The 23,311-nt window shown below is 46.5% G+C and overlaps 1 protein-coding gene across 1 annotated transcript in view; it reads right to left on the minus strand.

The window, feature by feature from the left end:
- The window catches only part of PITPNC1 (phosphatidylinositol transfer protein cytoplasmic 1), a 251,646-nt gene that overhangs the window by 93,126 nt on the left and 135,209 nt on the right, over positions 1-23,311 (minus strand). The window contains exons 3-4 of the mRNA XM_077780444.1: positions 20,790-20,878; positions 19,747-19,754 (exon numbers count right to left, since the gene is read on the minus strand). Coding sequence (XP_077636570.1) covers positions 19,747-19,754; positions 20,790-20,878 — 97 coding nt within the window. The remainder of the gene's footprint in view (positions 1-19,746; positions 19,755-20,789; positions 20,879-23,311) is intronic.

Consider the following 23,311-nt stretch of genomic DNA (forward strand, 5'->3'; position numbering starts at 1 on the left):
TGCGTGGATAGTAGCCACTGTCTACAATCCAGAAGTCTACAATCCCTCACCCCATGTGCTTCATCCCCCCAAGTCCAGGGCCCCTTTTCAGCCTGGTTCAGAACCCCAGTGGCATGTGCACAGGAAGGCAGAGGCCTTGGACGTGACATGGATAATTCTGACATCACGTGACTGTGCATTCGGCGTTCATCTGTCTCAATCCAGGTGAAACAAGCAAGCTGAACCGTGACTAAGGAAACACAGAAACAATCAATCCCAGTAATTGCCTTTATGGAGAACGAGGCTCTGTGATTAGTCATTAACACCTTCTTTGCTGTCTCCTCTCAAATCTCTCACTCCATAGTTGCTGCCCTGACACGCTCTGTCCCTGGGGGACCCAAGGAGGGGCCGTTCATCATGAATCGAGGCCCTAGAGGGATCGGAGCGGCTCAGAACCCCATGGCGGAGCTCTTGACATGTGAACCTAGAGAGGGACACCTGCCAGGACCCTTTTACAAATATCAAGCCTTCCGGCAAACCGACTGGTCCTTTTTAACCCATAATTCATCTGAGAATCAATTCAATGCGTGCACAGAGCCAGATGGCGAGAGAACAGAGCCGTCTTGGGTGGGGAGCTGGGTGTGGGTGCATCCGAGTGGAACCCCGCAAGGAGTTTGTATCGTGCACCTCTAAACCACATAACTAAGGTCAAACAAATGAATCTGGGTATTCAACCCAAATATGAAATGCAAAACTCTTATGCAAATTAGCAGATGCTGTTATTTTTGAGTCCAGGACTTAGGTTATTTTCATATCAGAATGGCAATCCTGCCAGAGGCGGGGAGCGCACCTGCCTTCAGCAGGGCAGCGGGGAAAACCCGGATTGGACAGGTCAACTTTGGGCTGGTCAAGGTCTTCCCCTACCGCAGTGGTTTGGGACTGATAATCCCCATGGGATATCTGATGGCTGGTTCTCAGAGCCCCAGAGGCATGGTGTTTCACGTTGAAATGTGGAAGATCCTGGCCTGGGGCATTTCCAGAGTGACCACTAAAAACATTCAGGCTAGAAGTCTATCTTTTTTTTTTTTTTTAATTTTTAAATGTTTTGTTGATTTCTGAGAGACACAGAGCGTGAGCAGAGGGAGATACAGAATCTGAAGCAGGCTCCAGGCTCTGAGCTAGCTGTCCGCACAGAGCCTAGCTGTCCGCACAGAGCCCAACGTGGGGCTCAAACCCACGAACCGTGAGGTCATGACCCGAGCCTAAATCAAATGCTTAACCTACTGAGCCACCCAGGCACCCCCAAGCAAGGTTCTTCTTTCCTCCCCGGCTGGCTTCCTATTGTGTGTCACTGCTGAGGTTATCATAAATCCCTTCCCTTCTCTAGGACCTCCCCTCCCCTTTCCATCTTCCTCCCTTGCAGCTAGGAGTTTTGATTCATAGTTTAAGGAGCCCATGTGATAGAAACACCAACAACTTCCCTCTCCCCCACAGCAAACCTGCTTATTTCTTTATGCTGCTTCTTCTTCCTTGGGAATCAGAGAAAGATGTTGCTTTCTGTATTCCGGTGGGAAATAATGTAACGAGAAGAACCGAGGCAGCGAGAGCAGCAGACCTAGGCTCAAATCTGAGATGTATGGACTTGGGCAAATTATTAGGGCGTTCCCAGCCTCAGTTTCCGCTCAATAGAATGGGGACCACCCTTCTCTACTCTGTAGGAGTGTTAAGAAGATCACTGACATCATTTGAGTAAACCCCAGCACAGTGCCTGGCATATAGCAGGTGCACGGTAAAAAATTTTAAGTCTCTTCCCTGGAAACTTGTTTCATTGATTATTTGCATCTTCTCCCTGCTTCCTTTCTCTAACCTAAAAATATCATGAAAAGTGTCATCTTCCTATAAAACTAGTATCAAGGTCCCTTGGTGATCCTTCCTTCATCTACAATTAATTCCATTTCTCTTTTTCTCCACATCAAACTCTATTAAAAGAGTAACCTGTGCTCTGCTGTTTTTACACTTGTCACCTCTTCTCAACCAGAGCAACAGGGTATGGAAACAACCGAGTGTCAAAGAATTTTCAAACCAGCATCGCCTCCCTGTTGTCCACACCCTGAGGAACTCTCTATACTGTTCCGCATGAGTCAAGAATTCCACTTTCCTGGAAAGCGGTTCCTTCTCCACCTTCCGTTCCCTCCTCTGCCCCTTCAATGGAGGGGTCCCCTAGGATTGTGTCCTCTGCCCTATTTTTTGCACCAAACCTTCTCCCCTGGTGATCTCATCTGCCCCTCACTTTCCTAGACCATGTTTTTGGCTGCCTCCCAAGCTGACGTCCAATCCCACCTGCTTTTCTCACATAACGCAGCTGCCTGCCGGCCATCCCCAATAAGAGGCCAAATTGAGAGGTCCATCCTGAATTCGAATGTTCTCCCGCACTGTGTGAGCTTCCGAGGGCTGCCATAACAAATCAATACAAGTGCGTGGTGTAACGCAGCAGGACTTTACCCACTCAGTTCTGGAGGCCAGAAGTCTGAAATCAAGGTGTTGACAATGCTGCCCTCCCTCAGAAGGCTCCAGAGAGAACCCTTCCCTTCCTCTCTCAGCTTCTGGTGGCCCCAGGGGCTCCCTGGTTTGGGGCTGCATCCCTCCTGTCTCTGCCAGTGGCTTCATATCACCTTCTCTCTGGGTGCCCTCCCCTTTTCTTCTAAGACACCAGTTACTAGCTTTAGGCTCATCCTAAATCCAGGGTGATTCCATCCTGCACCTTGAGGTCCTTAACTAATTATATCTGCAAAGAACCTATTTCCAAAAAGGTCACATTCTGAGGTTCCAGCAGACACGAATTTTGAGGGGACGTGATTCAATCCACTACACTCACCCATCACATCCAATGAACCCCTAAAACCTGTGGTTCAGCCTCCGTCCTCAAAGGTAAGGTAAGACCTAGAGTCTTCAGTATCTGATCCTAATTTTCTTTATGGCTCTGCCATGTAATCCTCCCTAGTCGGTCACAGAAGAGCGCTCCCCACTCCATGGAAGACTTCAGGCTGCCATGTTGTTGTTGTTTTCCTACCTATACTTCTCTCAGCCTGAAGTCTCCTTCCTAAATCTTGCCCAAAGCCCATCTCTAATTCCACATCAGAATGTTGACCCCATGTGTGGGGGTAGCATTCTGGTTTTTACCTTTGTCACAGCACTTATCTCCTTGTCCATCATCACAATGAGCTGACCGGGTGTCTGGACAGAAGATAAGCTGGCAACACTGTTCCATCAAGAAGACCCCCTCCCCACTCCCTGCTGTCACCAGGAATGGCATAAGTCACAGTCACCCAGTCTCTTCGGGCATCAAAGCTTCTGTGCTGGAGGGCTTTGTTCCAGCAAGGAACACAACATCTAACCTGGTCACTCGCACATAGCTCAGAGCGGAGCACCCCACCTTCCCAACCTAGACTTTCTCCAAACGTGTGGCATCCCCTAAAGATTCAGACACATTTCCATCGGGGCCTGACGGAACGCTCAGGAGTGTGGGAGCAGGGAAGAAAAAGGGAACCTGGACACAACCAACTGGAACAGGCCGCAGGAGGGACGCATCGGGAGTGTCCCCCAGTGGCTGAACCTGCAAGGCGCCAAGGGATTCAGAGGACCCCTAAGCTCCCTGTGGCACCGTCACTTGGGAACACTGAACACTTCAAGTCCCATTTGGCCCACGACAACATGAAGGAAAGGCTAAAACCCTCACGGCAGACAGAATTCTCAGATGGCCCCCAAGATTCCCAGCCCTTGGTATACACACCTGGCACAGTCCCTTCCCCTAAAGTGTGGGCAACACTGGTGAGCACCACAGGGTGGTAGCCCCTTTGATTAGACTACCAAGGTGATCGGCTGATGGTACATTATAGAAGACGTCTTTTGTTGAAGAAGTGAGAGGACCATGCAGCTTGAGCCGGAGGGGAGCCTCCAGGAGCCGAGAGAGACCAACGGGAAAAGCGGACTTTGGTCCACCAACAGCCAAGGAACCGAAACTTGCCAAAAAACTAGTGAGCTTGCAAGAGGACCCTGAGCCTTGGATGAGACTGGAGCCCAGCCTGGTGAGACTCTGAGCCAGGACCTGGCCAACCTGCGCCCAGGAGTCACCCTGAGACAATACAGTTGTGTTGTCTGAAGTTGCTAAGTTTGTGGGAAATTTGTTACGTGACGATAGAAAAGCCGATATGACACCCAACCTCAAGAATCCAACCACTGCTTCCCTTTCAAATCACCCATTCGGCTTTCATCCAAGTAAAACATCACCCATGCTGAAGTCTGAAGATGACTCAGGAAATGGGGAATTTGTCCTCTTCGAACTTAGCTCTGGCTGTGACGTCAACTGCTTTGTCAATGACCACTACTTATGGCCCACGGTGATATCTGCAGGTAATTCATGGCACTAAGCTTGCCATCAGCTGGCATCCAGACGGAGCAGAACACATCTAGCCCGCGGGAAGCAAGAATATGGTAGAAGGAATACAGGTTTTCGAGTGAAATGGACGTTACTTCAAACCCCAACTTCTTTTTTTTACAAATTACCATGGGATTCAGAGTAAATTCCTTAATCCCTTTGATCCTTAGTTTTCTCATCCACAAAATGGAGACAAGACTGACTTCATCATTGTGGGGTGAAGACTGAATGATCTAACAAACGGCCATGTAGTGTCTGGCAGGACAGGTCGTCGGGGAAAAGCTGGCCCGCCCACTGCACTGTCCTCACGAACCCCCACAGACTATGTGGGGGGAAACCAAGTCGGGTGGGGTGATCCCCGCTGCACGGTGCGCGGACCCACCGGGAGGCGGTGGGTGAGCAGGTGCGGTGCAAGAAGACACCTGGCTGGTTCTTCCAGCGCCCTGGGCGGTGGCCACGCCAGAGGGGTTTGGGCTTTCTCCGCCTCGTGCTGCCGCCGGGGTCTGTCGTGCTGTTGAGGACACGTCCTATCGTCCAGGTCCACGCTGTCCCCCTTTTCCTAAAGGCCCGGGAGCTCCTGCCTCCGGGCAGGGCCCCGACCCCCTGACCTCTCCTCTGCTACCCTCGGCCCCCTGACAGCTTCAGGCAGGGAAACAAGATTACCAGGACCCCTGGGAACTCTCCTCTTTCCTAGATGTAAAGCCTTCACGCCTGCGCGTTCACTCAGCCTTATTACAAAACCTGAGGCTCAGACAAGCTGAAAAATAGCATCAAAAACAGCATCTGGGAGCCCCAGGGGTCCCACGAGATGACCCTGCTCACAGGCAGGAGACTGGGCCAGTGACTCCGGGGTGGCAAGATGAGGCAGGGAGAGAGGCAATAAAATGCCCGAGTCCCCCAGAGCCTGGGGGACGTCATGAGTCATGTCAGCCCCTCTCTGCTCTCCTGCCTCCCCGGGGTCCTCTCAAGATCTGGAATCTTCTATCTCCTGAAAAATCTCTTTCTCCCTTTCTCTTCTTGACTAGAAAAGCAGCCTGGCCGGGAGAATCATAACGAATATTCACTTTCTCACACCCAAGGTCTGTTGTGCCCCTAACCTCGCAAAAACAGTAGCAGCGTCATGGAGAAATCAGAGAAACGAGGCAAAGTTCTGCCGTCATCCCACTTTGATTTGCTAGCTCCGATCCTCCGGGGCCAGGAGAAGCTCAGGAGGGCTGCTGTCGTCTGCTCCTGCTATGACCGAGCTTCCTTTGTACTCAGTATCTGTGCATCTTTCATTTGCCTTCCCAACGCAATGGCAGCCGAGGAGGCCGCCGGGTACCCGTGAAATCTCTAGCACCTAAAGCCGAATGTGCGGGAAAGTGATGGTTCTTTGTTGAACATTTAAATGCATGTGCTTGGATCTGCTGGAAGAGAATCTGCATTGGGGAAAAAGAATGCCAAGAAAAACAAGTGAGGTACCTTCCTCGGCTTCTGCAAGAATCATTTCCAGACCAAGCAACTCCTAGGTTCAGGGTCGGGAAACGAACGCAGCCTGCGCAACATGCGCGGCAGGGCTGGATTTTCAATTCACTACAGACATGCTTTGGAAAAATGAAAGGGCTATTTTTAGTCCGGTGATTGATTAGGGTTACTATGGCAACCAGAAACACTTACGAGAAGAAAACTAAATGTCAGCAAGTCTTAAAGAGAAAGGGGCAAGCCCGTGGGAATTTCGTAGTTAGTTTCTGGGTGGTGCTGGAAGCCTTTCTGCAGCCCCCACACGTGCGCAGGGAGGGGGGTGGTGGCTGTAGAGACCTGGACCGGAGAGTCAAATGTGAGCTCTCCAGGAGGCTGTACTTCAGAAACGTGCAGTGGCAAAACTTCTGGAAGAATGGGCACCATTCACGTTGAGGATCACCGTTACTGTCCTGCTATATAATCCCACAGCCCCCAGAGCCTGAGGAAAACCATGAGCTAAAGGGTAGTAATCCCATCCCACAGCAGTTGACAAAGAAAAGTAAAAATCACATTCTCTCTCGCAGTATATTTCTTTCTTCTTTCTTTTTACATTTTTAAATGTTTATTTATTTATTTTTGAGATAGTGAGAGAGAAAGAGAACTCACGCCGTGGGGGAGAGGCAGGAGAGAGGGGGAGAGAGAGAATCCCAAGCAGGCTCCATGCTATCAGCTCAGAGCCTGATACGGGGCTTGAACTCACAAAGCGTGAGATCAAGACCTGAGCTGAGGTCAAGAGTTGAATGCTTAACCGACTGGGCCACCCGGGTGCCCCTCTTCCAGTATAATTTAAAGAGAGAAGGTGAGTGGGGGGAGGGCAGAGGAAGAGGAAGAGAGAGAGAGGCTCTCAAGCAGGCTCCACATTGTAAGTGTGGAGCTCGGGCCGGGGGGGTGCGGGGGGCTGAGGCTCAAACCCATGAACTGTGAGATCATGACCTGAGCCAAAGTCATAGGCTCAACCAACTGAGCCACCCAGGCGCCCCTACGTTTAACCTTTTGAGGAAATGCCAGATGGTTTTCCAAAATGACTGTACCATTTTACATTCCTGATACGAGGGTCCCAGGTTCTCCACATCCTTGCCAACATTTATTACTTACTGCCTGGGTGTTTCTTAACCTTGGGAAGTTTTGGTGTATCTTTGGGTCAAAATAATGACGCAGGGTAACCACAGTCAACATACTTTGTACCCACACTGAGACAGATGTGGTCCAACGCTGAGGTTAACGATGACCATAGTATGGCATTATTCCAAGTATTCAATCTATAATAATTCTTTTGTTAACTCTTAGCCCTCATACAACTCGATGAGGGATGTACTATTATCACTATTTTACAGATGAGATGGAAAGGTTAAGTCACATGCCCCAGATCACAGAACGTTTATGTGATGGAGCGAGATTCAGTTCGAGCTGTTGGACAAGGAAGTTCGTGCTTGTGACCCTCCGTTCTGCTGCCTCTCGGGCACTAGGGAAGCACACGAGTGCTTTGTGAGGAGTTGAGCAATCGGGTTGGGGTGATGGTGACTAAGGTTTGGCTTGGCTTCTCAGCTCATCCTGTGGCCCTGAGAGCTGAGAAAATATGTGTGTGTACATCTGCCAAATGATGGAGGTGTCCTACTCCAAACAAGCCCGAAGATGAAACCAACTGTTTACTCGAAAGATAAATTGGGAGGCGCCGGGTGACTCAGCCGGTTAAGTGTCCGACTCTTGATTTCGGCTCAGGTCATGATCTCATGGTTTGTGGGATCGAGGCCTGCATTCGGCTCCACGCTGTCAGCGCAGAGCCTGCTTTGGATTCTCTCTCTTCCTCTCTGTCTCTGCCCCTCCCCCTCTTGCATTCTCCCTCTCAAAATAAATAAACGTTAAAAAAAAAAAAGATAAACTGGGGAAATAATTATTCATTGAAGAAATTCACAGTGATATCCCTTTAAATGCCAAAATATGCTAGTACCTTTCAAATACAATCATTTTCAAAAACTGACTTTAAATATGATGGCTTAATTCCCTCTGTGAAATGCTTTCAAATCCCTGCTCAGGACTCAAGGAAGGGCATAGATTCTCAGGTGTAAAAAATATTATGATGGAAAAAAATGTTCATTATAACACTGTTAGTCCTATGAAAAACATTCAATGACCACCAACAGATGGTTGGTTAAGTACAGTATGATGAACTTTAAAGCCACTAAAATGTAAAGTGTAAAGCAGGATGGTTCATTTTTGTGAGAAGAAAACAAAAACATGCTAAAAAAAAAAAAGCTGTCAGTATATGCACAGAAAACATGGAGAAACAGACATCAAAATATCATGGAGGAGATGAGTAGAAATCATGAGGCCCTTTTATTTTCCTTAATATACATTTTTATATTCTTATATTTTAATTTTTTAAAATTTATTTTTGAAAGAGAGAATGTTAAGTGGGGGATGGGCAGAGAGAGGAGACACAGAATCTGAAGCAGGCTCTAGGCTCTCAGCTGTCAGCACAGAGCCTGACACAGGAATTGATCTCACAAACTGCAAGATCATGACCTAAGCTGAAGTCAGACACTCAACCAACTGAGCCACCCAGGTGCTCCCTGATACACATTTTTATAATGCTTGTAATTTACCATAAATATCTGCTTTTTCAGTAGGAAAAAAAAAGTTGTAAATAAATACATCAATGAGATTCCAAACTATATGGATCTAATGGAAGTCACAAGGTATTCCAAAAATTCTCTTCATTTTAGTCCACTTCAACCTAAAGGGGAGCATATTATAAAGAGCATGGTTGAGTAGATGGAGGAGGTTCAAGTGAGGGAAGTTTGGGAAATTGCTACTTCAAATGGTCCCCATCTCATCCATCACACTTGTTCATGGATGAGGACGGATCTCAGAGGTGATACAGTCCTGGAGTTCAAACTGCTTTTTAAATGGCACCACAGTTCTTTTTACAAATAAAGCGTTATGTAGGGACATGGTGGCTGGTGACGCGTGGCCATGGAACCTTCTGAACCAAGACAAGCAAAGTCTGAAAACCAACGACTGAGCTCAGGAGCTCGATGTCTTATCCCTGGTTACTAGCCAGAATCCTTCCATATCTGAGGACAAACTTTCCAAGGAGGCTTGAAAACAAGACTATTAAATGGAAGAGTTGAGAAGCTGGCGTGGGGCAGATGAAGTGTTTACAGGCTTTCAAAAGATCATTTCCTTTTAGCTTTTATCTGGAACTCAATGCATTCCTCTCTGGCCATCTTGTTCCGTCTCCATGCACACGTGTCCCCTTGCTATCAATGAACATTAAACTCAATATAGACTTGACCTTCTCTCTAATGGAATTCCCCTGAAGACATTGATTCTCTGGTACTATATTCTATATTATCATATTAAATGTGCTCCAAGGCCATACAGGGTATTTCAGCTCGAGCTGGGATCATTAAAAAATATGAATCTGCAAATGTTTCCAACTTTCACCAGCAGGAGATCTACACAATGTGCCACAGGGCTAGTGAGATCAGGGTGAGAATTTAGGATGTACTGTCATTGTGCACTTTGGAGCTGTAGACTGTGTTGCCTGTAAAATAGGAGACGATGGGTGGCCAGTCTGTATGTAGAGGCAGCTCTTAGATATCTAAATCTTAAAGTACCTCTCAACTTCCTTTACTCTGTTTTTAAATCCTTTTCTTTGTTTTTTTATTATTAATTAATTAATTTGTTTATTTTAGAGAGTGAGAGAGAGTGAGTGCACATGGGCACACATGAGCGGGAGAGGGGCAGGGAGAAAGAGAGAGAATCCCAAGCAGATTCTATGCTCAGCATGTAGCCTGATGTGGGGCTTGATCCCTTGACCCTGGGAGTATGACCAGAGCCGAAATCAAGAGTTGGATGCTCAACCAGACACCCCCTCCTCTAATCTTGATTAGTAAATTTTATCCTTCCAATTTGACAGAAATTTTGCCCCATAATTGTAAGGTGTTTTACATATACATATATATACACACACACACACACATTTATATATATAAACTTCTCTACTGGGTACAGATCTTTCACACACACACACACACACACACACACACACACACACCAGTTTCAAGAAGGTATATGTCCAGCTGTCCCTCCTATCTACTCAGAATTTCAGCCACCACACAGGCAAAGATGCACAGGGAGGAAGTGGGGGATATCTGGGCTTCCACTGGGTTCTCGGGTTCCAAGGGCCATCTATGACTTTACATCTAGCTAGGGTGGGTGGCAATGTAACGGGGCAGCTGGAGAAATAAATTGCAAAGATAGTTCCAGAAAAGTGAGAAGAGGATCCCAGGTGGAAAAAAGAAAAAAAAAAGAAGAAAAGAATTTTAAATTATTTTTTTAAAAAATGTTTATTCTTATTTTTGAGAGAGACAGAGCATGAGTGGGGGGCAGGGGCAGAGAGAGAGGGAGACACAGAGTCCGAAGCAGGCTCCAGGCTCTGAGCCGTCAGCACAGAGCCCGACATGGGGCTCAAACTCCTGAACCGCGAGATCATGACCTGGGCAGAGGTCGGACCCTTAACGGATGGAGCCACCCAGGCGCCCCAAGAAGAAGAATTTTAAAGCAAAGAGAAGGAGAGAGGGATTGCATGTAAGTGATAGAGATGACGATGAATCAGAGTGACTTCCCTAATATATGCTGCACAGGAAGAAAAAAGGTGGCCAGGAAGAGTGGGGCCTGAAAGAGAAGTGGGGGAGGAAGAGAGGAAGGGAGGGAGTGGAAGGAAAACATCTGTCTGTATTCCAGCCCCCACCGAGGAAGTGAATGTCAGCCTCTGCGAGGCTCCTCGGCAGCCCGCACCCTACACCGAGGCTCTGTTCATTCATTAGTTCATTCATCGCTGGAGCCTCTTCCGTCCGCTGACAAGCTGAGTAACAGCATCTCGCAGGAGAAGCAAGGCCAGGAGGGAGAGGCAGCGAAGACATGAATGAAAATATGTTTTCTCAATGGGGCACGGTGTGCTGCTGGCGCTTCTATGAAAATCGAGCAGGGAAACTAAATTGGGGCTCACACAATCTAAAGCTGGACCTGTCAAGGAGAACTAAGCAGAAGATGCCTGTGAATACTGATAGCTACACACAAAGGTAGGGCAGGGATTTAAAGAGACAGGTGGAACTCATCAAATGAAAAAGAAGTACATGTAAATAAATAACAGAGAGGAGAAAGACTCAGAGGGACTCCCCAAATATACAGGTTGCGTAGGAACTTTCAGATGACAAGCCTTCTCAATTAAAATCTGTTAAGAACCACCCCTCTGAACCAAACTGGGCACATTCCTTACTTAAAAATATAAACACTCACTCTTAAAAATAAGATCAATGGGGGCGCCTGGGTGGCTTAGTCGGTTAAGCGTCCGACTTTCGCTTAGGTCATGATCTCACGGTTCGTGGGTTCGAGCCCCACGCCGGGCTCTGTGCTGACTGCCAGCTCTGAGCCTGGAGCCTATTTCAGAGTCTATATCTCCCTCTCTCTCTGACCCTCCCCTGCTCACGCTGTCTCTCTCTCCTAGAAATAAATAAAAAATATTAAAAAAAAAAAAGATCAATGTTAAGATTTGGAACTGAAAAGACGGTTACATTCTTGTAGATATCACAGAGTTGAGAATATCTTAGTGATTAGAGGGTCAAAAACATGGGGGCACTTTTGCACTCACTTTACTTGATCACCAAATTTACTATTGCAGCATATCCATAGTTATAGGCAATTTATTGTATTTTTACTGAACGAAATCTGCCCCACAAAATCTGTGCAGCTGTACTACTCTTAACTCCCCAACATACACTCAACATAATTCCATAGGTATTAATAAATCGGAGAAGAGAAATCCAATTTTCAGTGCACAAGTGGAAAACAGAAAACAAAAGAGAAGGAAGGTTCCATGAAACACCTGTTTTCTCCCTGATGACTGACCCCTGTAAAGTCGTTCTGAGCACTGTTTAAAAAAAATGCAAACAATTTCAAAATGTTACCGTTACGGTAGAGAAGCCCATTTTGTTGCCCGCGCTCTCCCCCAAGATGGCTGAATTAATCTTCTCTGAAGTACAAAGAACTGCTTGGGAACAGCCAGAGGAAATGGAAAAGGGGATCTGCCAGACAAAGAACGCTGCTTTTCCAAGGCTCCTGCGTCACCAGGTACCAACTGACTGGGTTGCTGAGATGTGGAGACAAGTTCTAGTTCTGCACAAGGACCAAGGCACATCTGTGAATCAGCTGGATTGCAACTGGTCCCCCCCCCCGCCCCCCATGACCAGTTAATTTTCTAAATTGAAACAAATTGGCATGTATGAGCTCACTGTTGTCTCCGCGCAGGGCTGCCTTTGCTGTGTGGTCTCACAGCACCGTTTGGAAAGATATTTACAGGTCATTACGGTTGGGAATACAGGTCATTATGGTTGGGAATCTTTCAAACCACTGGTATTTGAGGAACAGTAATCATTATGCAATGTATTAAACTCACTGAAATTTTAGAGAAAATAACATTTACTGAAATAGGATTGATCCACTGACCTATTTTGTGGGTGTGTAATGGCTCTAGCCCTGAGAGAAGCTTCTGGAGTTCCCCTAAGTTTTGGAATGCTGTCCTTGCAAAACCCAAGATCCCAAGGACAAATAAGTGTGGGAAGTGCTGCAGCTTCCTTTTGAAGATTCACAATGTATGGCAGAAGAGTAAAGCCTCTGACAAGTCCTGCAATAACTAAATCTTTGTAGCTTTGCATACCCCAGTGTTAGACTCTTTCCACCTAAATTCTCTTGACCCTTCAAGATTTTTGAACTTGGCTATTCTGACTCTGACTATTTATGGTCTATGACCTATGCCATGACCTGTATCTCCACTGACTTTTTTCTTTTCTTTCTCTGGGAGGGTCCTCCTCTGGCCTGTGGCTAATTGCTGCCTTGCTTATCTGCACCCCCAAATGGAAGACTGTTTCTCTGACCCGATCCATACGAGGTCCCAGTTCACATGGCCTCATTTCTAAAGAAGGGACACTACCTCTTGCCCCGCCCACCACAATTACCTTCTGCCCTCGATACCCAGGGTTAATTGCAACATGGAGATAAAAGTTATTTCCTAACTATCAAACCCCCATACCTACACACTTGTCTCCATGACTCCAAAGGAGGAACGCTTAAGGGCCATCATTCTCTTAGCTAAGTTGAGATGGCCAGATTGTACTCTCATTTCCATGTGAACAAGACTAATCCTAGAGTTCAGGCGTGAGTGTATTTTCTCTGTACTGGCACCTACTTCCTAGTTATGTAATTCAGCAGTTTCTACTACCCTTGGTTGGGACTCGGTGGAAGGTGGGGGAGGGGGGAGCTCAAGAAAAGCCTGACAGGCATGGAGGTCATTGGTCTGCGCACACACCACCCATCAGCACTTTCAATTATCAGGGACCTGGTGAGGCCAAGATTTCAAGTAAAGTTCCTATTTAGAACTGTTAGTTGCTTTCAGAAAAATACCTCAGCCTCCCTCTGCCGCTCCTGGGAAGACGACCCGAGTTCACCTCGGGTGACTAATGCTACATTCACAACAGTGAGCAGGCTTGACTCTTTTCCCTGGCTGGGTTGAACCAACCCCAAACAACCCCATCTCTCACTGTGGCTCAATACCATTTGAGCTACTCATTCAAGAGTCATCTCCTTCTCCCTGGTCTGTTATAATTGACCTTGTTCACCTTTTGCAACTAAATTAACAACAATGTGACAATGTCGAGGAACGCTGGACCGCCCACCACTGCCTCTGCATCTTGGCCAACAGCAGTCATTCTCACTAATACAAGGGTGCTTCCCATATGTCATTGTCATTGCTTTTTCTGTGGATTCTTCCTCAAAGATATTTTAGTGGAGGGGGTGCCTGGCAGGCTCAAGTTGGTAGAACAGGCAGCTCCTGATCTCGAGGCTGTGAGTTCAAGGTCTGCACTGGGTTGTAGAGCCTACTATAAAAAAATAAGAGCCTTAAAAATTTAGGGGAAAAAAAAGATATTTTGGTGGAGTGGGATAGTCATGGCCCCCAAATATATATAGTAACTGTAGATCTAGGTCACTGCTATCAACTTACTATATACGCTTCAGTTTTCAAATTCTCACCAATAAGAAAAAACTTTTTTCCCCTTTATCATGACCAAGGCCGAACTGATGGTGCAGAGCTAGGTTCGTAGTCCAGTGGTGCCCTTTTTTTAGCTCTAGAAAAACAAAATCAGTGACTTTGGAAGGCAGCCAGTCTCTCTGGGCACCTTCCTTTGTGACTTTACAAACTACAGAGGAATCGGCAGGTTTTGAAGAACTGGCTACAGAGTGTGTGCTCTGGAAAATGGTCATCGTGTCAGCCTTTGCAGTGTAATTAAGATTTTTTCCTATAACCAAGCTAAAGATATTTTTTCCACTTCCTGGGCACATGGCATTTCCACATAATCCTAACGACACAGTCATACACGGTGATGAAAAAGCTTTTACGTTTTGAGAGCTGTGACCGTGTTGAAGCCTTAGATGACCCTAAATAGAAAGTTCTCTTGTCTGGCTTTTATCACAAACGAGGGCTGCATGAGGTCTCAGTAATAGGCTGGACGGTCAATAGGAGACCTAGGGGATCCTAGGAATAGATGAACATTGCTCAGGGCTAATCCTATGAGAACAGACAGCTGTCTAGAGTATTAGGAGCCCCTCTGCGTCCCCAGAGGGTAGGGAGGGCGGGGTGTGGTGATCCCAGTTAGGAGTCACCATTGGAGAAGTCTTGCTTTGGGCAAAACTTTGGGCACAGACAGGAAATATGGGCTTGAAATGACATCAAGAGGTATTTAGGATTAAAGGACTGGGGGACAAAAAAGCCAATGGAAAAACACTTACAACAGGAAAAAAAGGATGAAGACAATTGAAAGCATCTGTTGTAAATCCAGGGTGCGGACTCTGTAGTCGGGGAGATGCATGGGCTCTTCCTCTGGAACTGTCATGGGCAGGGAGCGTGAGAACGCGGCTGAGTGAGAGTCAAGGGGAGGGAGGCAGCTTCAGGATGACCACTGCCGACCACTGCCGGCCTGAGGGAGCCCACCTGCAGCCAGATGGAGAAACCCAGCCCCCGAGCCCCTGAGAAGGCGGAAAGAAAACCTGTGCTATGTTTAGGATGGAAAATCAAAGGGAACTAGCTGGGAACAACATGGCTTCTCGTGGAGAATTAAATACAGACGGTGCGTGACATTCAAAGCCACGATCACCTGGCCTCCAGGCATCCAGGATCCAGTAACATCACTTGCCCACTGGGCCTGGAGTGTGCATGCTTGGGATGGGCACCCCCCCATCCTGTATTTATACACTGAAGCCCCCACCTCCAATTTGATGGAGTTTGGAGGTAGGGCCTTGGAGAGGTGATGAGGTTTAGATGGGGTCAAGAGGGTGGGGCCCTCACAATGGGATTTGTGTCCTTATAAGGTGAGTTAGCACNATAAACATGTGTTGTTGAAGCCACCCCCTGCGTGGTGTTTTGTTATACAACCTGAGCTGACTAAGCCACAGCGGGTATCTGCAGATAGGAGTTCTACTCTTCCCAAGGTCCAGCTCAAATCCCGCCTTCTCCAGGAAGTCTTCCCAATTTCTTCCAGGCAGAATTTCTCTCTCCTTTCTACAATGCTCTGTGCTTCAACCACGACACTTAGCACAGGTATTCCTTGAAATAGTGCTGGTTCTGCATTCATCTGCTCTCACCTAATCTTTCCCCTGGCCCCGCCCCCTTTAATCCATTTCACTTCCTGAGCCAAACCTACCTGAGGCAGGAAGTGCTTAAGTTGTTCTGACAGGTCACTGGATTGGCCTTTCAGGTTAAGGTGGCACCTTAACTTTAGGACAAGGCGAGTCATACAATTCGCTCTCCTCCTTTTCCTCTGGCCCACCAATGTGCCCCTGTCCTTATAACCTGATTTTTGTCCTTGAGTCTCAGACACGAGCCCCACTGCCATCCCCCCCTCCCATAGGGTTGCCAGAAAAGAACAGAAGATGAGTAATCTTTCAGTAGAAGTATATTCTATGCAAGATTTGAGAAATACTAAAAATTGTTTGCTACTAATCTGAAAATTCAAATTCAACAGGACATTCTGTATCTTTACTTGCTAAAGGTGGTGACTTTATCACTCCCGTATCTCATGATCAAGTCCCCTGTGAAAGATGGTTGTGTCCTGTTCCTACGTGAACACCGAGCTCAGGGGCCCCAGTCCAGAGAGCAAGGCCCTTCTTTTCACCTTTGCTCTTTGCAATTGCTGGTCTGTCTGGATGGCCCAGGGCCATGCACTCTGCCCTCTGGTCTGAATGTCAGCCGCACTCAGAGCTCATCCAACTTAGTGGGTACTCGTGCCAGCCTGCCCTCTGGGCTGAATGATGGCCTATCCCATCTTGCCTCCAGAAAACTCTATGCCTTGCTGGTGGTTGCCACTGGAATGTCTAGCTTTTCCCCCAAGACTGTGGCTCCCCAAAGGACAGGACCTACTCAATGGAACCTACTAGCATGATGTTTTATATACACTGTCGGGTATTTAATAAATGACTGTTGATCTAGAACTGAAAGATGAAGGGCGCCTGAGTGGCTCAGTTGGTTAAGAATCTGACTTTGGCTGAGGTCATTCTCTCATGGCTTGTGAGTTTGAGCCCCACGTCAGACTCTGTGCTCACAGCTCAGAGCCTGAAGCCTGCTTTGGATTCTGTGTCTCCCTCTCTCTCTCTGCCCCTTCCCTGCTCATGCTTTGTCTTGTCTGTCTCTCTCTCTCTCTCTCAAAAATAAATATTAAAAAAAAAAAAAATAAAACCTAGAGGAGTCCCATGGGGGAGAGGCTAGACAGAAGGAAAGGCCACGGCCCCTGAGAAATCCTCCATGGCCTGTGCAGAGATCAAGTCCACGGTAATGGAGGCTGGTCCCCGGGAGGGCTACCCAAGGATCCGTGACCTGTGGAGATGGCTTTGTCAGGGGCCGTGGTCTTGTTGTAGCCCGTTATGCAAAATCCTATAACGCATATTCTTAAAAGAATGAACATGATGTCAAACATTTTTCAGACTTCATTTTTCTGTTACTCACCCCCACGTTTCATGGTACGGTCGTTGGCTCATGGGGGAATAAGCGTCACGAGTTTTGGGTCAAGTCAAAGTGACCTGATTCTAAAGCTCGCCGGGCAAATAACTACCTTTGCATAGTTATGGGGACACGAAATCTCTTGTCCCTGTAACTAATGATCACATGTCAAGTGAAAAGTCCATGTACAAGCTTTTGGAGAAGCAGGAAATAGGATAACATCAGATATCAATAAAATCAAATAATATCCTAGACAGCGCCATCCAGTCTAAGAATTGGAGCCCAGTCTACGTTGAAGGGCACCAAGATGTATTCCCATTTATTCGCCCACAGGACTTCCACTGTAATGGCGGCAACTTCTAGCATTACACGATAAATAATAGCAATGAACACTTACTGAGCATTCACCATGCAGCAAAGACTAGGCTAAGATTTCATGTGGATTCTTTAATATAATCTTCACCTCACCCTTATGAAATAGTTACTGCATTTTCCCCACTTACAGATGATGAAGTGGAGGTTAAAAGGGAGGTAATAGAGGCAGGACTCAAAAGATACCCTAAGCATTCCTCTTAGGAGATAGCACAATCGCTAGAAGCCTTGGAACTGGGGATAATGTTGGTGGGGAACCATTTAATTGCCTTCCATGCACAGGTAACATGCTAAACTGTATACATCAGGGGTTGGCAAACTATAGCCTGGGACCAATATGGCCTGCTGACCAACGAAATTCACCCAGGCCAGTATCTTTACATATTGTCTATGGTTGTTTTTGCAGTGATTGAAGCTGGCCCACAAAGCTGAAAATATTTACTATATGACCCTTTATAGAAAATGTCTTCTGGGGGTGTGTGGGGGGTTCAGTCAGTTGAGCGTCCAGCTTGGGCTCAGATCATGATCTCGTGGTTCATGAGTTCCAGCCCCACAGAGGGCTCCCTCTGGTCAGCAGGGAGCCTGCTTCAGACTGTTGGTCCTCCTCTCTCTGTACTCCCCCACTCGTGCTCTCTCTCTCTCTCTCTCTCTCAAAAATAAATAAAATAAAAATCTTCTGATCCCCATGTTAAATCACCGAATCCTTCTACTAATGGCTCTATGAAAGAGGGTTTAGTCCAATTTTAGAGATGAAAAAACTGGTTCAGAGATGTTAAGCTGCTTACTTCTAAAATGTAATAATTTGTACTTTGCCAAAGAATTGCCTTTTTTCAAAGTTAAAGACATTAGGGAAGAAAATATATTTTATTTTTTTTATTTAATTTTTAATTTTTTATGTTTTATTTCTGAGAGAGAGAGAGAGAGAGAGAGACACCATGAGCAGGGGAGGGTCAGAGAGAGGGAGATATAGAATCCAAAGCAGGCTCCAGGCTCTGAGCTAGCTGTCAGCACAGAGCCAGACGCGGAGCTCGAACCCATGAACTGTGAGATCATGACCTGGGCCGAAGTCGGATGCTTAACCGACTGAGCCACCCAGGCACCCCTACTTAATTTCTTTTAAGTCGGTTTCATACCCAGCATGGAGCCCAATGTGGGGCTCAAACTTATGACCCTGAGACGAAGATCTGAGCTGAGATCAAGAGTCAGATGCTCAACTGACTGAGCTACCCACATGCCCCAAGAAAAGGCAGTGTAATACCCAAAAATGAGGGATGTAATTTATTCTCCTTAAAAGAAACTTTAAGTGGAATAAATTTAATTTTATGAACAACTTTGGATACTATTCCTATTTTCTTCATTTTGCAAAGGACAGGTGAGCATTATAGTCATGGAGTCACATAAGTTTAAGAACTGGCAATTGGGGGTGACTTGCTTCAGAACTCTGGGCAGGAAGTGGCAAAGCCAGAGCCAGAGGACACTGAGGCCTATGTGACTCCAAAGCCAGTGACCCTCCTCTACCTGATGGGATGGCCCATCTGTCTTTGCCTTCCTTCTGCCATTCAATAACTATTTATCGAGCATTCATTACGTGCGGGGCACTGTACTATTGCCAAGGACACAATGAATCATTTTCCTCCCCCTTTTTCTTTTTCCTTTTTTTTTTTTTTTTAAGTAGGCTCCACTCCCAGAGCAGAACCCAATGTAGAACTTGAACTCACGACCCTGAGATCAAGGCCTCAGCTGAGATCAAGAGTTGGATGTTCAATCGACTGAGCCACCCGGGTGGCCCCCATTTTCTTATTATGACAACTTGACCTGTTAGTCTGTTGAAGACAGTGATCCAAATGAAAATGCCATTACACGGTGATATAGAGATAGGCTAGGGGCTAGGGTCCCCTTTTTTAAATGCTAAGTAATGACTTCAGAGGCCCTTAGGCAGGAAGCAATTAAATGATTTTCATCAAGTCATCAAGACTGTCCAATCCAGAGCTCAGAGGAAAATAATCTGAATGGACACCTTTCTAGTTACAAGGTTCTCCAATAAGTGAACAGATCACAGCCTTTAGGTGGAAGCCCTGCCTTCTATCACCCTAATACAATGATACTGGCAACTATTCTAGTATATTGAACTATCACAAGTAGAGTAGTCAAGCTATTTAAAAATACAAGCAAAAGTTAATTATGTAAAATGAATATCAAGGCATTTTAAATTAACATTCATATTCTTGAACAAATGAGAACAAGCAAGGTATTGCATTACATATAGCTACGTAATAGCCTACATTTAAATATTTCTAATTCTGAATTATTCCTCTATTTTTTTAATTACATGGATAAGATGAGAAATACATAGGAAGTTCCAATTACTCCACTGTTCTTGAATAGTTAAAAATGATTAAATGATACTTACTGTGTATTCTGGTCCCAGATGTTCATTTGGACAAGATGGAAAAGAAAAGAGAGAGACAAAATGATGATTTAGACCATGCTTGTATGCAACATAAAACCACAAAACTAACAAATACCAGTGAATTATAATTATTAAAAATATGTTAAAGAAACCTTCCAAAAATCGAACTTTCAGAAATATCTCCATGTTTGCTCTTAAAACTCTTTCAGATGATACTTCTGTGGTTGGGTAGATAAGGACTTTACGACAAGATTCAATTAGCCTATAGGTTTGTGGCTAATTAAAAACCAGAGAGCTGGCATTATAAAGGCAGAATTCAAGACTAATAATTCCAGTGGAACATTTCATTAACCACAAAGGAAATCTTTTAAGTGGAAAAGCAGCTTTTATAACCAGGAAGAAGAGCTTGTTATGATATTCAAGTAGGGTCTTGAGTTTTCGTATTTGAGGGGCAGGAACCAAACCTTCCAAATCTGGGGGCACAGCTTTTAGTTCAGAATCAAAACAGAGTTTATCATGATTCCATTCCAAGTGAGAGGGAAAGTGATCTTATAATTACCGTATTATCCGACTGCAGAGGAAGTAGTTTGGGGCAGAGACCCAATAGAATCTCTGACATAAATTATAGTCAAGGTTTTGGGGATGTTTGGGGGAAGCTGTAAAACAATTCAAAATAAACAAACTTGTTTATGAACAAACCGCATCCCCAAATTACTTGGGGACTACTGAGGAAATAGGGAGAAACAGGGATCATGAGAACTCTAGACATATCACTAAAAAAAAAAAAAAAGTTTCACGTTCCTTCTCGATAAGCTATTTAATATAATCGCTTTACGATGGAAGACGGAATGGTTTAGTTTAATTCCTAGCAGCCCCCACTAGGAAGAGCGCTGATCTCAAAAGATGAAGGTAAATGGTGAGGAGGCAGATACTTCGGGGGCTCTCACAGTCCCTGCCTGGGTAATAAACCCTCAATCAGTGAAATCTGACTACCACTATGTCCTACTGCTACATGTGACACGCCGATTGTAAAAAGGACTTACCTGTAATCGTGTAGGGATAATAGTTCCAAGCCTTTTCTGTAACGTAAAATATTTTGGGAACAACAGCTCTAGCCCAGCTGGGCAGTTTGCTAAGAGGAAAGAAAAAAAAAAAAGGCAATTAGAAAAGTGTGTCCAGAATCTCATGTGCTCCCACACCTTTCTGGATAAACTGCTAGAGAGCACGGAGGCGTTCCAAAGCAGCCCTTCTCTCCACAGGTCATCACTCCCCCATCCCTCTGGTTTTTACCATAGTGCACCATTTTCTGTGCATATTCCTATGCTTTTTTTAAAAATGTTTATATTTTTGAGAGAGAGAGAGAGTGCGCGTACATACGCGTGCACTGGAAGGTGGCGGGGGGGGCAGAGAGAGAGAGGGACATAGAGGATCCAACNCGTTAGAGCCGGGGGTCAACTCAACAATCCACAGGGCAATGTTCTAAAAACGAACTAAAGCAACAGACGGTAATAATGTCAGAGATGTGGGGCGCCTGGGTGGCTTAGTCGGTTAAGCGTCCGACTTTTGCTTGGGTCATGATCTCGCGGTTCCTGGGTTCGAGCTCCACGTCGGGCTCTGTGCTGACCGCCAGCTNGCCTCAACGACTGCAGAGAGCCCTGTGCGGAGCTTGAATGCACGAACCATGAGATCAGGCCCTGAGCCGAAGCGGGATGCTCAACTGACTGAGCCACCCCGGGGCCCCTTTATATGCTCTTAAAATGTGGGGAGGCAGGTGACAGCCTGGTGGGGGGAACCTCCTAGGATTGTTAGCCTGTCCTCCTTGATCTCACTTACAAGGACATGAGGTTTCAGCGCCTGCAAGGTGCCCTGGCGGGGGCGGGGGGGGGGGGGGGGGCCNCTCGCGGTTCCTGGGTTCGAGCTCCACGTCGGGCTCTGTGCTGACCGCCAGCTCGGAGCCTGAAGCCTGTTTCAGAGTCTGTGACTCCCTCTCTCTCTGACCCTCCCCTGCTCACGCTGTCTCTCTCTCTTAGAAATCAATAAAACATTAAAAAAAATAAAAAAAAAATAATGTTAGAGATGTGAGGAATAGCAGAATACAGCCCCTTGATAACTGCAGTTGGCGAACTTGTGTCCCCTCCGAAGAAAGAGCCATGTCCTGACTGCCAGCACCTGTGAACTTAACCGTATTTGAAAGCAGGACTTTTGCCGAGGTAATTAAGGATCTCAAGACGGAATCTCATTGGGTTTAGGGCAGGCCCTCCCTCCAGGGACTGGTGTCCTCGTTAGAGAAAGGAGAGATTTAGAGACAGGTACACACAGAGGGGGTGAAGCCACGTGATGACAGAGGCAGAGATGGGAGTGACAGAGCCAAGGGCCAAGGGCTGCCTCGGACGCCGGAAGCCGGGAGGGAGGCACAGGACAGCCTCCCCTGCGGAGCCCCCATGAGCAATCAGCACGGCCCACACCTTGATTTCAGACTTGTGGCCTCCGCAATGGAGGCAGGACAAACCTGCGTTGTTTGAAGCCAGCCAGTGCGTGGGGACCTGAGAAAGCAGCCACTGGCAATAATATAGTGATGGAGCCTTTCCACGAGCAGGATCACCCCTGCGGCCATTAGCAGAAAACAAATTCTTAAAACAAAGAAAACCCAGGGGCACATGTCTTAACACCTTTTGTAAACCAAAGACTAATTAAGTTTTGTTTAGTTTTATTTGGTTTTGTTTTCCCTCAGGGGCCAGGTCTACTAGAGCAGTACAGGCCCAGAGAATTCCGTAGAGGTTATATTTAAATATATGGTACCCAATTTTCCTTAAATATGTCTGGGTGATTTTAGTCTACGCCCCTGTTCCTCCCCCTCCACGCCCACAGCACTATACGTGGGGGGCTTTGTGTCTTTCCAGATGCTACCACTTTGTTTTTCTTTTTTTGTTGTTTTACTTTTTAAGTTTATTTCTTTTGAGAGTGAGAGAGAGAGCAGGGGAGTGGTGGAGAGAGAGACAGAATCCCAAGTAGGCTCTGCACTGTCAGCACAGAGCCCCATGCAGGGCTCGAACTCACGAACCGTGAGATGATGCCCTGAGCTGAAATTAAGAGTCAGACACTCAAATGACTTGAACCGCACAGTGCCCCCTAGCCCCTGCCATTTTGTTTCTTTCCTATCCTGGTGCCTACGGCTTAAAGGTCTGGGACTCTGGGCCTAGAGGGACATCAGATCCCGAGAGGTCACAGACTCTGAGCTCCTGAAGGCCACATGTTGACAATAACTCACACCGTGGGCCAGTTGTGAATTCTAAGCCGACAAAACCAGGAAAACCCAGCCATCAAGCTAACAGAACCCCAAATTCCCAACCACTCTTGAACATGGAGTTTAAATGACGACCCAAGCCAGAAAAATACTGTGTATCTTGCATGTCCTCTCAACTTGTTTCTCTTATTTCTGACAGTGTACAGGANNNGTGGCCGGCAGGACCTAACCCAAAGCTCTGGGCCGTTTATCAGGGTCAAGTCAAATGGGGGACTCAAAGCTCCCCCGAAGTTGGGGGAGTGTCAGATGAAGGCCACCGCT

Source organism: Crocuta crocuta, unplaced genomic scaffold (genome assembly GCF_008692635.1).
Source record: "Crocuta crocuta isolate KB4526 unplaced genomic scaffold, BGI_CrCroc_1.0 scaffold288, whole genome shotgun sequence".
In the NCBI taxonomy this organism is placed as follows: domain Eukaryota; kingdom Metazoa; phylum Chordata; class Mammalia; order Carnivora; family Hyaenidae; genus Crocuta; species Crocuta crocuta.